Genomic DNA, 18,835 nt, shown 5'->3' on the forward strand with positions numbered 1-18,835 from the left:
ATATTGAATGATTTAAGGATGTCATTGGTTAATATTATCATGTGACTCCATATGGAGTATAAAGAGTGATGTAAGTAGTTGTAAGTATATGCATTGAGAGGGTGTTTTACCTGAAAGCTTTGCAGTTGTTTGAAAATTAACCATGTTTGCTCTGATGTCTGTAAGCTCCAACTTTGTTTGTGGATTGATTTTATGTGCTGTTGAGCTTTCGTTTGCAACCTCTGTACTGTTTGAGCTTCAAAGCAAGGAACTATCCCCAATTACAGCTACAGTTAGCAGCATTTAGGATATGGCTCCTCCTTTGAATGTTTTCCTATCATTCAACCTTCCAGTAGATGTTTTGGAAGTGATAGAAATTGCTGGTTAGTTTTTTGCTGTCAGACCCATTGAGCGAAGAAGTATTCCTCAGTTGGTTTATTGACAGCGTGTCTTGATTGGCCTCAGGACCCTGCACAACTTTGGCTTAGTCATTCCATGGTTTAAGTGCACTTTTCAGACTTCTCTGCAAGCTGTCACCATGAGGTGGTAGAAGTGTTGCCCATTACTGCTGAATAAGTAGTTCCTTAGATGGATGATGCATTTACACCTTCCTTTAAAAAACCCTTTTAGACTTCAGCTTCGCTATACATAGGCTTTACACGCCCATTGTTTGACCATCTGACCGTGTCTATGTGTTGAAGGCAGTTCTGTTGAACACAAACTGACCAAAAATGTTGAGCAGAAATGTTGGAAAAATTTCCTTTTCTCCACCATTTTGCAAAGTAGATGTGTGCATGAATGGGTATGCCTTCTTTGAAGGTTGGGCGTCGGGCTGGCAACTTGGCACCGTAAAATCAACTGCCAATCATTAGCAAACCGGAGTTCTGCTGTAGTGACCCCTAACCTGGAAAAGCCGAAAGAAGAATAGTATGTATATTTAAGTTTAGGGGGGATGTAGAGGGACATGCATTCCTCCTCCTCTGCTTGACCAGACAGCAAGTGTGAAATCTGCAAGCCGCCTGTTGGAGGGATGGATTGACTGTTCCTCAGGATCTGGAGGTGGCCTGCTGTCTATCACCTGACACTCACCTGATGGGGAACAAATCAACTGATTAGGCTTCTCAGGCATGAACGAATGAACTTGTAAGGCTTTTGCTTAGGCTGGGAATGCCTGTTTTTTGCCCCTGACAGAACACAAGGACTGATTGGGTGCAGGTGGAGGACTCATTGGGTAGATAATGGAGATAATAAAAAGTGTGGTAATCTTGTAACCTTTGTCATTTTGTACATAGAAGTTGAGCTGTATTGGTATCTAAAAAATTTCTACTAACATGCTTAACATGCTTCTCCTGCCATAATGTTGCATGAAGCAAACTGCATCTGTACCAATATTGGGTGGATCATGTCCAGAAAAAAAAAAAAAAACATAAGTCCCTGCTTTTTCACCAGTAGCAGTGTTATAGTAAGTAACTGTCAACTCCATGACGTTTTACTTCAGTTTGCTGCAAAAAGGAGATGTTCTTCGTGTTTCACTGTTGCAGTCATCACATTTGGGTTATCTGCTTGCAGTAGCCCTCAGTTGGCCTGATTAACAAAGTCTTGGGTCCTGCGTCAGTTGCTGTCTCTTCTTCCATGACATCAGGTCGTCAGGGGTATAAAATGTGCAGCCGACGCTATTACATCAGTCTTTCTTGCCGTGTGGTGCCCAAAGCAGAAGCAGTTCGAAAGTGCCGGTTGACCAACTCCTGAAATTTTCATTTTTGAGTTTCAGAACCAAAGTCTTCAACTAAAAAGCTAAGTACCCCGTTGCGGAAACTTTTTCTACCTCTTAACCAATGTCAGTAAAAGTAAATAATTGCATTACTTGTGGAAAGCAAATACCTCATAAAGATTTTCATTCGTACTGCATTCCTTGCCTAGGCCCTGACCACAATGTACCTCGCTGTCAGTTTTGTGCCTTATTTAAACCACAAACTGTCCGTCGTCAGTATATTTACCCTTCTAAATATTTTGGTGCTCGGTTCATTTATCCCGATATGCCTTAGGTAAGCCATCCGACTACCGATATTCTGAAAAAATGCAAAGATAGAGACAGAGACAGACTGCTGAGGTCCAAAACTGTCGATGACGCTTCTCCTAAGCCAGTCGCCAGTTCGCCGGCACTCAGTGAGGTGCTTTCGCAGCCCCTGATACCCACTACTTCAGATTCGCAGGCCTCTATTGAGACCCATTCAGAGTCCGGTATGCTGCGAGATGCTTCAACTGTGGAACCTGCGGATGTGTCTACCTTGGATGGGTCCGGAGCCGCTGTGCAGGCACCGGCTTCTGAGGGTGTATTCAGGCCTACTGACTTGCGTATTAAACCGATGCCATCTTCTTCTTCAAGGCCTAAAACTTGAACCATGCCTAGAAAACTGATGCCCAGACCGCATGGCCAGGCCTCTATGCCTAAAAAACAAATGATAGGAATGGCTTGAAGACCTTAGTACTTTAATCAGGGAAAGCCAACCTTCCCACTCTGAGACCTAGGACTGAGTTTACTTATGATACTTCTGACCAGGATTCTGAATTTTCTGTTTCCTCTGATGACCAGGATTTACCCTTATCTGACTATGAGGATTCTGATGCTGAGGACTCTATTCCCTCTGCATCCCCCCCCCCCCCCCAGAGGATTTTTCTTTTGGTGAAACCTTGCATACCCTCAGGGAGCATTTTCATTGGGAAAGTCAGGATTTCTCTGATTCTAAAAAGAGGCTTAGAGATTTCTTACTCCTGCCCCAGCACAGGCCTTTAGCCATACCTCCTGTACTAGATATTGTTGTTGATGCCTTTTCGGAATCTAGCTTGACCCCTGATTCTTTACCTCCTGCTCGCAGAAAACCTGATAGATATTACAGGGTCCCTGACTCTCATAAGTTCCTTTTTAAAAATCCTACTATGGATCCTGAGACCATTTCACAGGGACCCAAGGGCATTAAAGCTACTACTGCCAAAAGTCCTACCCCCTCTGATAGAAACTCCAGGGTGCTGGATAGATGGGGTAAGAAGGTATACACTTCTGCAACTTTGGCCATTAGGGCCTTAAACTGCCAGTTTCATATGTTAAAGTATCAGCAGCATATTATTGGATTACTTAAACAGAAAATGATGTTGATTTCTGATTGTGCTGAAAAGGATTTACAAGATTTACTGCATTCAGCTGAACAGGTTGGAAAACGTACTTTGCAATGTGGTTTTCATTCACTAGAGGCATCTTACAGGGCTGCTGTGACTGGGTCTGTACTTAGAAAGCATGCTTGGCTTAAGGAGCAATCCTTGCCAGATCATGTTAAAGCGAAATTGCTGGATGCTCCCTTAAACCAGGACCACCTGTTTGGCAGCAAGTCAGAAGAAGTTCTCAAAGAGATGGAGGAAAAAGCTAAGTCTATGCAAACTGTTAAAGATTTTTTACAAGTACAACCTTCTAGGTTTAGTAGGCATTGGCCTTCCAAGAATTGGTCCTTTCCTGCCTCTTCCAGACCATCTCAGTCCAAACCCAGATAAAGCAGAGCTCCCAGGCTTCAGTCCCAGGGTTTGCACAGGACTAAGCAGTGGGGGGGCCTCCACTTCCAAATCTGGGGATAGTAAAATTCCCCCCTATGGTAAACTGTCTCAATGACTTCTTTCTAAAACTGCCAAGCACGTCTCAACTGACTGCCCCTTTGGGGGGAAAGATTGCTCTTCATGCAAAGAACTGGGGACTCATTACCCAGGACAAATGGGTTTTAAATATAGTGTCCCAGGGATACAGATTTCACTCCCACACATTACCAACACCAAGCGGGTGGCCATATCTACCCCCAAATCAGTGGGCAGAGGTCCAAAAACAAGTACGTTCCCTATTAAGCATGGGGGCTAATCAATTGGTACCAAAAGAGGAAAAGGGACAAGGTTTCTACTCAAGACTTTTCCTGATACCCAGAAAAGGCAATTCATGGCATCATATCCTGGACCTGTCTACTCTAAACACCTTCTTCATGATTCCAAAATTCAAGATGCTGACTCTTCACCAGTTGCTCCCTATGCTAGGCAAAGACACCTGGTTGGCAACACTGGATTTAAAGGAAGCATACCTGCACATCCCAATCAGGGAATCTTGCAGAAGATACCTATGCTTCAAAGCAGGCTACACGCATTATCAGTTCTCAGCACTGCCTTTTGGCTTATCTACTGCGCCCAGGGTATTCACAATGTGGCTAGCTCCAGTCATTGCATTTTGCAGGTAAAGAAATATTCAAATATACCCATACCTGGATGATTGTTTAATCCAGGCAGAAAGCCAGGACATACTTTTGAATAATCTGACATTTGTACAAAGGGTGCTAACTTGTCTGAGGTACACCATAAACGGAAATAAATCACACCTGGTACCCTGTCAACAAATTATATTCCTGGGAGCAAGCTTGAATACAACTTCCCAAATGGCTTTCCTTACGCCAGAGAAACAAATTCATTTGACAACCTACTTCAAACAAGTGGCCACAAAGACCCTGCTACCTGCAAGGCAAATTCTACAAGCCTTGGGGTTCATTGCCTCCTGCATTCTTCTAATTCCATATGCAAGACTGCATATGAGGAAACTGCAATGGTATCTAAAAAGCCTATGGCGTCAACATTCTCAGGATCTAGAAACAATGATTCCTATCATACCTTGCCTACACCTAGAGTTGCCTTGGTGGGCAGAGGCCTGCCACCAAAACAAGGGATTACCATTCACACTACCCCTTGCCACCCAAACCCTAACAGACGCATCAGACTATGCATGGGGGGCTCACCTGGCAGGGAAGTGCATTCAGGGCAAATGGAACCCAAGTCAAATGATCCTGCATATCAATCAAAAAGAAATGTTAGCTGTACAGAATGCTCTGACAGCCTTCAAGGACCACATTCTTCCAGGACAGTTAATGGTAAAGACGGACAACACCACTGTTATGTGGTACATAAACAAGCAGGGGGGTACACATTCTTACCCCCTCTGCAGACTAGCCATGGCATTGGGGAACACAGCCCTGAGCTACCAAGTGAATCTACAAGTTCAGTTCCTGTGAGGAAAACTAAATACGCTGGCAGACAAACTAAGCAGAAAACTCACGGACCCACACGAGTGGAAACTGGAACCAAGGATTTTCAAATTGTTGACAAGCAAATGGGGAAGCCCAGATGTAGACCTGTTTGCCTCCCCCCAGAACTACCAACTGGACAAATTTTGCACAAGGACTCCCCACAAACAAGCTTGGAAAGTGGATGCTCTGTCCTTCAGCTGGAAAACCCCATCAGTTTATGCCTTTCCTCCTCTGCCTCTACTTTCCAAAGTACTACAAAAGATCAAACATGACAAACCAAGGACGATTTTGATTGCATCAGACTGGCCACGCCAACACTGGTACCCCCTCTTGCGCAGTGTGTCACTGTTGGCCCATGGCACCTGCCTCAGACTCCTAAACTATTGTCTCAGCAGGAGAACCAGATTCTGCACCCCCATCTTCAAAAACTGAACCTAGCAGCCTGGCTAATTACCTAATTTCTCTTTTACCATCCCTCAGTAAAGTGATGGATATCATTTTAGAGGCAAGGAGGCCTAGTACTAGAAAATCTTATGCTGAAAAATGGAAATTATTCTGTGCCTGGAACCAAGCTCAAGGGATGAGCACAGCAGTGCCCAATTTACCTCAGATTTTACAATACTTAACTGAGATGCTTCACAAGGGCCTGTCCTTCTCCTCCATCAAAATTCACGCCTCAGCCATTTCAGCTCATTATAACACAGAACCTCCCCTCTTCTCTCATCCACTGCTCAAGCAGTTCCTCAGAGGGGCCAAAAACTTACGACCACCCAGGAGAGCTCCTACTCGAGCCTGCAACCTTAATTTTGTATTGGACAAACTCACTCTTCCCCCTTTCGAGCCAGCTGCTACTGCAGACTTAAAGTTCCTTTCTTGGAAAACAGCTTTCCTTTTAGCAATTACTTCAGCAAGAAGGGTATCTAAATTCCCATGCCCTTATGGCAGTGGAGCCTTTCATCATTTTTCATGCGGACAGGGTGTCCCTTAGGACCAATCCCTCCTTCATGCCCAAGGTGGTATCCAGTGTGGCCCTTAATCAGTCCATTCATTTGCCAACCTTCTTTCCTAATCCACAGAACAAAGGGGAACAGATACTGCACTCATTGGATGTGCACATACAACTTAGATTCTACTTGGACAGGACTAAACCTCAAAGGAAATCTAAACAACTGCTGGTGGTATTTGCTGCATGGGCAGAGGGGAAGGTTATTTCAAAGCAAACCATTTCCAAATGGATAGGCCGTTGCATTCATTTCTGTTACAAGCACCATGGAAAACCTATCCCACAGGGGATCAGACCCTACTCTTATCAGGGCTGCATCTACCTCTACAGCCTTTCTTAGAGGCATCCCTACCAGGGACATCCTAGAAGCTGCTGCCTGGAGTTCTGTACATACTTTCACCAAGCATTACCATCTGCCAATTTTCTCTAAATCCAGAGCTGGCTTTGCCACTGCAGTCTTGCAGGGCCTTATTGCTGGTCCTAATGCTATCTAAATTCCTCCTCCCATCCTTAGCTTTGGGAATCTACCCAAATGTGATGACTGCAACAGGGAAACATGAAGAACATAGTACAGTTGTGTACACTTACCGTAAATGTAAATGTTCGAGTGTATTCACTGTTGCAGTCCTGGTTACTCCTCCCTCCAGCCCCCTTAGTTCTTTTTGGCTATACCTCTACTCTCCTTTACTATGCTTAAAAGCTTTTTGGTGTATTTGCTTTTTTGTTGGAGGTATAACCTTGTATATTTATAGATTTAATTGCTTCTCATTAGGGGGCACCTGACGTCTGGGGCAAGAAAAACTGATGTAATAGCGTCAGCTGCACGTTTTATACCCCTGACGTCACGGAAGAAGAGACAGCAACCGATGCAGGACCCAAGACTTTGTTAATCAAGCCGACTGAGGGCTATTGCAATCAGGTAACCCAAATGTCATGACTGCAACAGTGAATACACTCGAACATCTACATTTGTGGTAAGTGTACACAACTGTACTTTGTATCCCCTGTAACACAGAACTTAACTACATGATGGAATTTGTGGGCAGCTCAGAAATTTTACATTCTGTGTTAAAACCTTAAGTTTTCAGCTTTTCGTATACTGGTAAACTCATAAAAACATGTTTACTTTCAATGCTGTGACCTCAAAAAAAATGCTGTTAAATCTTTACTGCACAAAGAATTGTAGTAGTAAGTATGGAATGTTTCTAAATACCAAATCTAATAAAATAAAAGTTCACTACAAGGTTAGCAAAGCACTTAACCTGCTCTGAATATTTTAAACAGTGTTGCTTGTTTTTTTTTTTTCATTCAGGCTGAACTTGCTGCTTTCTAACACTGAAAATTTAGACCCAGTGATACGCTGTTTAAATTACTGGATGAAGCAGTGGATATCTTTTTTTTTAATTTATCATTTCTGTTTCCTACGGATATCATTCCTGCCAATGGGCTTGTCAGCTGCCTTCAGATTGTGCATCTCCCCTCTTCTTTTCCTTTCCCCTTGTCACAGTTTAAGATGCTTGTCACCTGCCAGGAGCTGGAACGGACATCCCAGCTGCAGACGAGAAGTTGTGTAGATTTCCAAGTGAAAGATTTTTCAATTTCTTTGTAGATTGATATTTTGCTTAACCTTTTAAATCTTTATGAGTAATCTTTATAATGTGACAGAGTGTTAGAGATGCAGCTCTTGTGAGTAGATGTGAGAGAGAAATATTAAACTGACAGCCTAATTCATTATATTGTCCATGTTTTAGTAGTCTTCATATCCAGTTCATGGCTGTGGGGAACATTCACTTGGTACAGAGCAGAAAGTAATCCTGGATGGGGTGTTCATCTGTTGCCAGACATGGACATGCTTTTTGGAGTATCACCAGTGTACTCTACAAGTCTTTAGGATGTTGGTGGAAAGCAGAGCATCCTGTGAAGACCCACTCAGACATGGGGAAGAAGACGAGAACAATCTGCACAGAAGGCACCCCATCCAAGAACAGAAGGACTGCAAAGTGCTGTGAGGGAGGCAGCAGTGCTAACTATTATGCCAGTCTGCTAATTGGTGGCCTAATTTCTGTGGTTAGTTTTATATTACGGGTCAAGAGCACAGTCACGAACATTACAGACTGGATTTCCTGGTTAAAGTGAGGTGGGGGTTGTTGTGGTAGTCCTTCTGACAATGAGGACAGGTACTTCCTCCCATAGCTTATATGTATGGCCTTGATTATTATACCATTATACCCATCAATAAGTACTAGGCAGTCAAAAATTATGTAGTTAATGTAGTATATTTGTGTGAGGTACACACAATTTCATCATATGTTAAACATAATATTTTTGTTTACTGCAGCACTTTACCTCATGGCTCTTCTGTCTGTAGCTTGTTGGCCCATTCTTTCCAAAGAGAAAGGTGGAGCAGACATTCCTGGACTAGATAATAGCTGATCATGTGGGGGCAGCCTCCCCTCCGTAACTCTTCCAAACTGCACTATTGCTGTCATCCAGTGGACAGTGTGCTTCTGCACGCCATGTTTCCCTTGGCCTATAGGATGAAATTCGCTTGGCAACACGAGCTCTGAAGGCTTCAACTGTGTTGGGTGTAATATCTAGTAATCCCACTAAGCATTACCAATATTATGAGCCAGTAATGCCTCCCCCCCCCCATGAATGGCTGTACCAGCTTCAACCACTCACTCGCATCCTCCCCAGCCAACTGTTACAGTCAGCCAAGATGCTAATCGAGCTCCAGTTACCTGTGGCACAGTCTGGGCTTTATCCCAGTATGCCATGGAGCTGCCTGATATTTAAACATAATTTGTTTCTTCAGAACTGGCTCCTTTCCCCATCTCCTTACTTTATGCTTAGTATTATTAGAATTTCAGTGGTGCTGCGGTAGCGTTGTCGCCTCACAGCAAGACGTTGTCGCATTTGATTCTTAGCTAGAGCATCTTCTATGTGGAGGCATGCGCGAATGGGCGTGCCTTCATTGAAGGTTGTGCATCAGGACTGGTAACTCAGCACGTAAAAATCCACTACCGAACATTAGCGGACTGGAGTTCCACTGTGGTGACCCCTAACCGGGATAAGCCGAAAGACACAACAACATTGTTAGAATTTCATTTTTTTTTGTTTTCTGCATGTGCCTTGTATTTGTGTAGTGGCACAACTGATGTATAGATCATAAGGAGATCCAAATGCTCCATCGGATCATGTGATTGTTGATGGCCAAAAATAGCATTCGGGCCCTTTTATTTTTATGTCTTACTGTCTCTGCAGACCGTGTGCGATTCCTCTAAGAATAGCTCATTCTTTCCATCACTAAAGGTGGGAACTGAGGAGGGTACATCATACATTGGCGGGTAAAGGGTTGAATTTTTTTTTTTCAGTTTAAAGCTGGGGAATGTGAATTTGGATGAGAACTGCCTTCCTTCCGGAAGGTGAATGTTAAAGGTTTCTCACTCCCCATTCCACAATGCTTCTTTGCATGGGACTGCTGAGCTTTTGCAATTCCCTTTTATCACTTGCAAACACATTTGAAGTGTTACCCTGCACAGACTGCTGAAGAGTGCCTCAGTGGTTGAGGACCCCCCCCCCCCCAATCCTGGGAAAGAACACTGGTATTAGCAGCTTAAGCAATTCCCATGACCCAGCTCCTGGAGTGAATAGACCCTACTTCTTGAACCTGGGTCTAATGGGTCATTTTCAGGGCTCTGTGCCTCTGCTTACTGTAGCCTATACATTGTGTAGCGTTTATTGGCCCAGCTGCACATGTCTGCTTTTATGTCATAAGGATAATTCTCTGAGAGAAATCCCTTTTTTTTGTGACAGTGAGGTTAGTAGATAGATGTGTGTCAGGGTTTGTAGGTTCAGTACTGTTTCTGCCATTGTTTATACTAGTAATGTTTTAATTAGGCCTTGTGATCAATCCTAGCTCCTGTATAGCCTGTTATAGGCTGAGTGGGAGGGGATAATGGTGGACCCTGTTTGGCAGAAATCTGAAGGCAGCTGGCAGGCCCCTGATGGTGCTTACTTTATTTGGCCTTATGTGTAGGTAAATGTATAGAGTAGAGATAGATGGATGTATTTAATTAATGCCTTCAACTTGGAAAGCATTGCTTTAAAAATCCGTTTTACTTTTTCTGTTTTGCAGATGAAATCACTGCTAGTTTCCGAAGGTTTGGGCCTCTTGTAGTTGACTGGCCTCACAAAGCTGAAAGCAAATCCTATTTTCCTCCTAAAGGTACAGCATTTTAACTAAAATTTCTAAATACTGAATTCTAGTTTGTCAAACTACTGAAAACAATGTGACAACCTCCTATAGTTAGTGGCTGTTGGTATTTTTTAGCTGCTGTTATCGAAAGTAAGAATGAATGAATGCATACTGTCAGATTATACTCCGGAAGCAGAGTTTGTGCAAAAGTGTAAAACAGGAGGAATTTGTAGTGAAGTAGTTCATTATGGAAATAATATTGTACCGTGGACTGTACTTTGTACAGAGTTTGACTGAGATTGCATTCTGAGTGTGAATGTGGATATTATTTCACATTATTGTTGAAGTGCAACATTTGTTAGTTGCACAGCCCCCAAATGTCATTTTCTCAGGAAAAAATATTGTACAGGAAAAGTAAACTGTGCAGTTTTGAATTGATGGTAAAATGTGTTTAGAAGGATCGAGTAGTGTGCTGTTGTATATAACTTGAAAGATTTTATTTGCATCAGTTTCCAGAGATGAACCATGCTGCTACTTTGAGTTGTTAGAGCTAGTCGTGGGTCATACAAACAGAATATCATAATTTGTGCATAACATGTATGTTGATTGTAAATTATGCTTGGTGTATATTCTCCCTAATTGTGACCTGTTTTCTTTTGTTACGTTTGATCTTTCTTTATTTCTTTGTAGATGTTATGGGTACTTTGTCTTTTCATCAGTCACTGATGTGAATTATGTCATAAGTAGAGAAATGACCATTAAGAATTTTAGTCTGAATCAGCAGGATGACCTCCACATAAGCTACTTACCTTTTCTGGTGGTAGTTATCAAAAGACCGTCTTTGTCGACCAGTCAGTTGTCTAATATTTTTGACAGTTACTTCTTTGTTACCTCATGTTAAACTCTGCTTATGTAGATATAGTGTTTCTGCTTTTGGGTCATTTGTAGTATGTTTAGCACTTTGAATTCAAGTTGTCATATATTGTATTAAAAAACAGGTTGACCTTGAAAATGTTTTTTGAATTTAGACATGGTAACATGTTATGCACAAACCATTGCAGTTCCACGTAGATTTATATGTGGGTTGAAGTAAGTAATTTCATGGATAAAGACAGTTAGTTTGCCATGACTTGCTGCAGGGATAAAAATCACTCCCTGATTATAACAGCTTCTTCAAAAATGTGTTGAAATAGCTATAAAATGCCAACTGCAGTTTCACTGGGGGAATGAAGGCCTTGACTGTGGCTCAGGCTACCTGAACTGGATTAGTGGCTTTGGCTGTCTAATGGAGCTGACAAGAGAAGATAGGTGAGGCCGTCATGGGTGGGAAAGGGGTAAGCAGAGACAGCCATGCACTGTGATAGTCCCTTGGAGAAGGGACAGTAGTTCAAATGTGCTGCCTGGGGGAGGGAGTTAGGCTTGCCAAAACACTGGCTGGTGGTAACGTCCAACACTGGTATGAGGAAGTGAGCACTTGCATCAGGAAGGCACTGTGTACCTCCGAGATGATGTGGATAGCATGTTCCCTCTGGCCGGAATTGAGGTTACATCACTACAAAATGCCCATGTTGACAGTATGCTAGAAAATTCATAAAACACTCTCATGACTGACTGAATTGAACCACCATTCCCCAAACACCTGTTGCAGAATTTGGTCTGACTTGGAGGAGGTGATGATCAGCAGAGACAAAAACCACATAGAGGGGAACAAAAGTTGTCAAATGGAGATGTGCATGTTAGCATTTTTATATAAAATTGTTGAAAGCCAAGGTATTTTAACTCAAGCAGCTGCATCAGACAAATAGCAAGTTATGAAATTATTCCATGTAATCTATTTCATATCATCCATACTGTTGCTGTCTTAGCAATGTAATAGATTCTCTAAAGCTGCAGAGAAAACACCAGAAATAGATCACATCTTTATCCTGCATAATTTTAAGCTACATAGAGCACACATGAAACTTAGAGAGACAGGTGTCTGTGTATTATTACCAGTTGTTAATCCCGCATTTAGAATATCCATTATAAATTAGTTTGGTTCCTGTTATTGTCCCGAGTTACTTTACATAATGTTGAAACTTCCTGTTAATGAAAACTGTCTGACCTGACCTCATTGTCTGTTTTCTTTCATCGGCAAGGTTGTATTTATCTTTAAGAAAAGGTAGAAAACATCTCCCTAACAGTGGATGATTAAAATTTGGATTTTAGTGTTAATTTATTATATTAGGTAATGTGAAAGAATTGCACAGGTCTTTATTGCACTGTTTTTATGTGTAGCTGCACTTTCTAAATGTAAATATCTCAGTGTATGGAGTACATATATTGATGTAATCATGTGAAACCTTTACAGTAGTGTACCCATTTTAAATGGATGAAACTCAGGTTGATGGTTAATTTTCACTTGACACATCCTGCTGGGCCTTATTTTTGGACAAATGCATTCTCATCTTCATGTATACTACTGTATGTCATGCTGACAAACACATTGTTTTGGATTTTTTTGGAATTAATTACAAAGATGATTATTTCATACCAGATAGTAAGTAATTAATGTTCTCACATAGTGTACATTTGAAATTATAATAAGATGCTGTTGGTGTGTTCTCAAGAATTTATTGATGGTGATGGATGCTCGTTCCACATGTGGTTTAAAGGTGTACTGACTAGCTGTCATTTTTACTCCAGTCTCAAAAGCACTCTCCATATGTGATGGGCAGTGCACAAAACAGAATTTTTATGCATGGCTTGGGAGATTTTGTTTTCTGGTTATTGGGTATAGTTGGGTTCAGGCACATAGGCAGCAAGACATTTCCTGTGTTACATTTGGTTGAGGACACATGACTGAAGTGACATTCAGCTGCAGATAAATATGGTTGTTGAGAATTCCCTGTGGGCAGAGAGAAGAATGTGGTGCCATGCCCATTATTTCCCCTGTGCATTTGGTTACTGAAATTATGTCCATGGCCCCCAGGGCAGCATGGCAGCATCAGAAGCAGGCTGGCCAATGGCAATAAAAATGCAGTGCACAAGGGGCAGTGCCTTTATAATTGGTACATGTGGACCACTGCCTCAGTGTCTAGGGAACATTACCTAAAATGCGTGCTGGAGCATAAATATGACTACAGTAGTACATAAGATTTTCCTCCAAACTGTAGCACACTTCTGCATGTTGTAGTTACATAAGCATGTGCTGCACGCTGAGCACAGCACTCATTACTACTTCTGCCACCATGCACTCGGTTATTAAACATGTGGGCATGGTGTTGTGTGCTTCTCTTTACCCACAGGGAATTTATAGCAACCATATCTCTCTGCAACTGAATGTCACTTCAGCCATGCATCCCCAAACAAATGTACCACAGTGAAATGTCTCTCAGCCTAGGTGCCTGAAACTGGTCTGCTTTTCCTTGTCTCTTTTCTTTGCAGATGTCTGTTTTATGTTTGGCTTCCTGGTATTTGCAATTATTTTGTCAAATTGGGCACCTTTGTCTCTTTCCTTGAAGTTATAGTTCTAGATGTGTCAGAGGACAGCAAGGTGAAGCTCATTTCTTTATATTTCTACCTGTGGGTATACTGTACTGATTTTTAAGTTAAGTATTGTGTATATAAGGAGCTTCGGCAATGGACTATGCTTTTCTTCCCATCATTCCTTTTGCCTTTTATCTTTTTCCTTTACTGAGACCTTCCTCTTCTTTTCTTCCTTTTGAAACTGGACTTCTTTTTTTTTCTTTCTCTTTCCGTGGCCAAGTTTTTTTTGAAGTGGTGCAGAAAAGGGTTGATTCTGGACTGCACTGGGATGGTAGCAAGTATTTTTACAGTCCTTTAGTAGCTTCAGGCAGTAGATCTTTTACTCGCAGTAAGCTGCTACAGAAAATGCCTGTACCAGCTAGTGTTTTAATAAATGAGCAGTAGATGTTTTTCATGTTTCACTGTTGCAGTCATCACACTTGGGTTATCCTGCCAGGGATAGCCCTCAGTCGGCCCGAATACCAGAGGCTTAGTATTTCTGGGTCAGTTGCTGTCACTTCAGGGCAGACGTCAGGTTGTCAGGGGTATAAAAACAGGCAGCCAACGCCATTACATTGGTCTTTCTTGCTGAGGAGCCCAAAGTAGAAGCAGTTCGCACGAGTGCCGGTCAGCCACTACCCGAGTTTTCGTTTCTGAAATTAAATCATCCTGAAGTCTTCTAAAGCTAAGTACCCCACTGGGGATCCTTTTTTCTTGCTCTAACCGATGTCAGAAAAAGTTAACAATTGTCTTGCCTGTGGAAAACAAATACCACACCAAGATTTCCATACTTACTGCATCTCCTGTTTAGGCCCAGACTACGACGTACCTCACTGTCAGTTTTGTGCTTTGTTCAACACCCGAACTATTCATCGTCGGGCCCTTAGCTAAATACTTTCGTTCTCAATCTCCGTATTTCGAAATGGCTTCGGTAAGCAATCTGACTGCCAATCTTCCTAAAAAAAGTAAGGATAAAGACAGAGACAGACCACACAGGTTCAAAACTGCTGACGACACTTCCGTTAAGCTAGTTGCCAGTTCGCCAGTACTCAGTGAGGCACTTTCTCAGCCCTAATGCCTGCTTCAGTGGATTCGCAGGCCGCTACCAATACCCCTTCGGAGTCCGGCATGTCGCAAGACTCTTCTTTGACTATGGAACCTGCGGACTTCTCTACCTTGGATGGGTCTGGAACCGCTGTGCAGGCACCGGATTCTGAGGACATTCTTCGCACTACCGATATTCGACACAACCGACTTCTTTCGCTTAAGTTCTTTCTAACACTACCGAGTTTCTAAGGCCAAGAGTACGAGCTATGCCTAAAAAACGATGACCCAAACTCAAGCGCCTGCTTCCTTGCCACAATCTCAGATGCTTAAAATGGTAGAATACCTAATCATGCTGATTAGGGGAAGCTAGCCTTCCCCTGCTAAAAGAAAAAAAAATACTTGTCCCCAGCAGCTGACCCAAGAGTTTGACGACTCTGAGGTTTTTGAATATGAAGACATACCCTTATCTGCCTATGGGGTTTCAGATGCAGAGAAATCCATTCCTTCTGCCTCCCCTCCAGAGGATTGTTCTTTAGGTGAAACCCTACATACTTTGAGAGAGCATTAACACTGGGAATGCTAGGATTATCCTCAGTCCAAAAAGAGACTCTGGGAAGTTTTAGATTTACCACAGCACAGACCTTTAGCTATCCCTCTTGTTCTGGATGTTGTGGATGATGTCTTTATGGAATCCAGTCTAACTCCTGATACTTTACCCCCTGCTCCAAGGAAACCAGACAGGTACTACAGAGTTCCAGACTCTCACAAATTTCTCTTCAAAAATCCTACTGCTGACCCAGAGGTCATCTCCCAAGGACCTAAAGGAATAAAAACAACTACAGCTAAGAATCCCACCCCCTCGGACAGGGATTCCCGAGCGTTAGACAGATTGGGTAAAAAAGTATACACCTCTGCAACTCTCGCCATTAGAGCATTGAATTGTCAGTTCCACATGCTGAAATACCAGCAACATACTATGCAACGTATTAAGTAAAAATAATCTACCTTTCCTGACTGTGCAGAAAGTAAAGAATTACAGGAGCATATGCATTCTGCAAGCCAAGTCAGCAAGCATACCCTGTAATTTGGGTTTGACACCCTAGAAGCATCTTGCAGGGCAGCAGCTACAGGTTTGTACTTAGAAGGCTTGCTGGCTTAAGGAGCAGACATTGCCAGACCATGTCAAATCAAAATTGTTGGACGCTCCTCTGAACAAGGGCAATCTGTTTGGCACCAAAGCAGAAGAGGTTTTAAAAAGATGGAAGAAAAGGCTAAGTCTATGCAGACAGTCAAAGATTTTTTGCAAGTGCAGCCTCCAAGATTCAGTAGGTGTTGCCCCTCAAAACATTGGTCTTTCCAGCCCCATCAAAGCCATCTCAAACTAGACCCAGGGGAAACAGACACCCCCCCCCCCCACCAGATTACAGTCTCAGAGTATGCAGAGATCTAAGCAATGGAGTACCTCCACTTCTAAAGCACGGAGTACTAAACCATCCTCTTATGGAAAGAATTCACAATGACTTCTCAACTCCACTCCTCACCTCTGCCCAATTGCTTGTGCCACTAGGAGGAAAACTTGCTCACCATGCAAAAAACTGGACTTCCATCACCAACGATCGATGGGTCATCAACATAGTATCCCAGCAGTACAAATTTTATTTCCACATGCTGCCAACCCCAAAAGGGTTCCCAGACCTTCCTCCAAACCAGTGGGCAGAGGCACAAAAACAAGTTCAGTCCCTACTCTCCATAAGGGCAATCCAGCCTGTTCCTGCAGGACAGATAGACCAAGGTTTTTATTCCAGACTTTTCCTGGTACCCAGAAAAGAGGGCACCTGGCACCCAATCTTAGATCTGTCCATTCTAAACACCTTCCTGGTGGTACCAAAATTCAAAATGCTCACCCTACAGCAGCTTCTCCCTATGCTGTCCAAAGATGCCTGGTTAGCCACCCTAGACCTAAAGGAGGCCTATCTGCACATCTCAATCAGGGACTCCTGCAGGAAATATCTATGTTTCAGGGCAGGATCTATGCATTATCAGTTCTCTGCACTTCCATTTGGCTTATCCACTGCTCCCAGAGTTTTTACAAAATGCCTGGCTCCAGCCATCGCCTATTGCAGACAGAGAAATATTCAAATTTATCCTTACTTGGACGATTGCCTGATTCAGACAAACAGTCAGGAAAAGCTGTTGCAGCACTGGACATTTGTAAAGGACCTTCTAACCTCCCTAGGGTACACTATCAATGAAAAGAAATCCAAACTAGTCCCCAGTGAATAAATTGTATTCCTGGGAACAAGCTTGGTACACAGCATCCCAGATGGCATTCCTTACTCCAGGAAAACAAGCCTATCTGACAGGCTACTTCGCTCAAATGGCCACCAGAACCCAGCTATCCGCAAGGAAAATCCTGCAGCCTGTAGGGTTCATGGACTCCTGCATTCTACTAATTCCATATGCCAGACAGCATATGAGGAAACCTCGCTGGTACTTAAGTATTTGGTGCCAACAGTCTCAGGACCTGGAAACTATCATTCCTGTAATACCTTGTCTAAAGAAAGAGATTCTTTGGTGGGCAGCAGCATGCAGCCACAACAAGGGACTTCCCTTTACACAACTCCAGGCCACCCAGACCCTAACCACAGACACATCAGACTATACCTAGGGTGCATATCTGGACGGCAGGTGCATTCAGAGCCACTGGAGCCCAAACCAAATTCATCTGCACATCAACCAAAAAGAGATTCTAGCTGTTCAGCATGCTCTTTGACAGCTTTCAGATCCCTACTCTCACCGGGACCCCTACTAATCAAAACCGACAACACCACAGTGATGTGGTATATCAACAAGCAAGTGGAAACCCACTCTTACCGACTCTGCAGGCCAGCCATCATCCTGTGGAACACGGCTTCAGCCATGCATATCCAACTGCAAGCTCAATTCCTGCCAGACAACCAAAACTCTCTGGCAGACAACTTAAGCAGAAATCTCCTAGACCCACATGAGTGGCAATTAAATCACCACACCATTAGCCTTGTGATCCAGAAATGGGGTACCACAAAGTTGGACCTATTTGCCTCCCCCTGCAACCACCAGCTCAGCAAATTCTGAACCAGGGTACCTCACAGCAAGGCCTGGAAAATGGATGCCCTATCCTTCTAGTGGGCAAACCTCTCAATCTATTCATTACCCCCTCTGCCTCTTCTTACAAGAGTGTATTACTCAAGATAAGGCAGGAAAGACCAAGGGCACTTCCTGATTGCCTCAGACTGGCCATGCCAACACTGATACCCACTACTGCACAGTCTGTCACCAGTGCCACCATGGCACCTACCCCAGATCCCAACTCTCCTGACTCAGCAGGAGGGACAGATCTTGCATCTGCAATTACAGACCCTGAACCTTGCAGCCTGGCTTATTCCTTGAATTCTCCTCCAGTGACCAGCCTAAGCAAGCAGGTACTGGATGTCATATGTGAAGCCAGACAACCCAGTACAAGGAAATCCTATGCTGATAAGTGGAAAAGGTATTGTTCTTGGATTCACTCTAAAGGGGCAGATACAGCACAGCCCTCCTTACCTCTCACCCTGGATTACCTAACAGACCTACTCCACAGAGGCCTGTCCTTCTCCTCCATTAAGATCCATGCCTCTGCCATCTCTGCTCATTACAGCACTGAGCCACCTCTCTTCTCTCACCCTCTCATCAAGCAGTTCTTGAGAGGGGCTAACAACTTAAGGCCACCTAGAAGAGCTCCCACCCCTGCTGCGGACCCTAATTTTGTGTTGGAAAATCTAACACTTCCCCCCCTTTGAGCCTGCAGTGTCAGCAGAGTTAAAATACCTCTCTTGGAAAATATCCTTGCTTCTGGCCATCACTTCAGCCAGAAGAATGTCTGAGCTACAAGCACTTATGGCTGTGGAACCCTTCATTATTTTTCATGCTGACAGGGTCTCTCTCAGGACTAACCCAACTTTTTCTCTCCTTTGATAGTCA

General features: G+C 43.3%; 1 protein-coding gene across 1 annotated transcript in view; it reads left to right on the forward strand.

Moving 5' to 3' along the window:
- Positions 1 to 18,835, forward strand: part of CPEB3 (cytoplasmic polyadenylation element binding protein 3) — a 1,212,550-nt gene that overhangs the window by 746,470 nt on the left and 447,245 nt on the right. The window contains exon 6 of the mRNA XM_044056700.1: positions 10,223 to 10,312. Within this exon, the coding sequence (XP_043912635.1) occupies positions 10,223 to 10,312 (90 nt within the window). The remainder of the gene's footprint in view (positions 1 to 10,222; positions 10,313 to 18,835) is intronic.

Source organism: Protopterus annectens, chromosome 14.part0 (genome assembly GCF_019279795.1).
Source record: "Protopterus annectens isolate FY-2018-M chromosome 14.part0, PAN1.0, whole genome shotgun sequence".
In the NCBI taxonomy this organism is placed as follows: Eukaryota; Metazoa; Chordata; order Ceratodontiformes; family Protopteridae; genus Protopterus; species Protopterus annectens.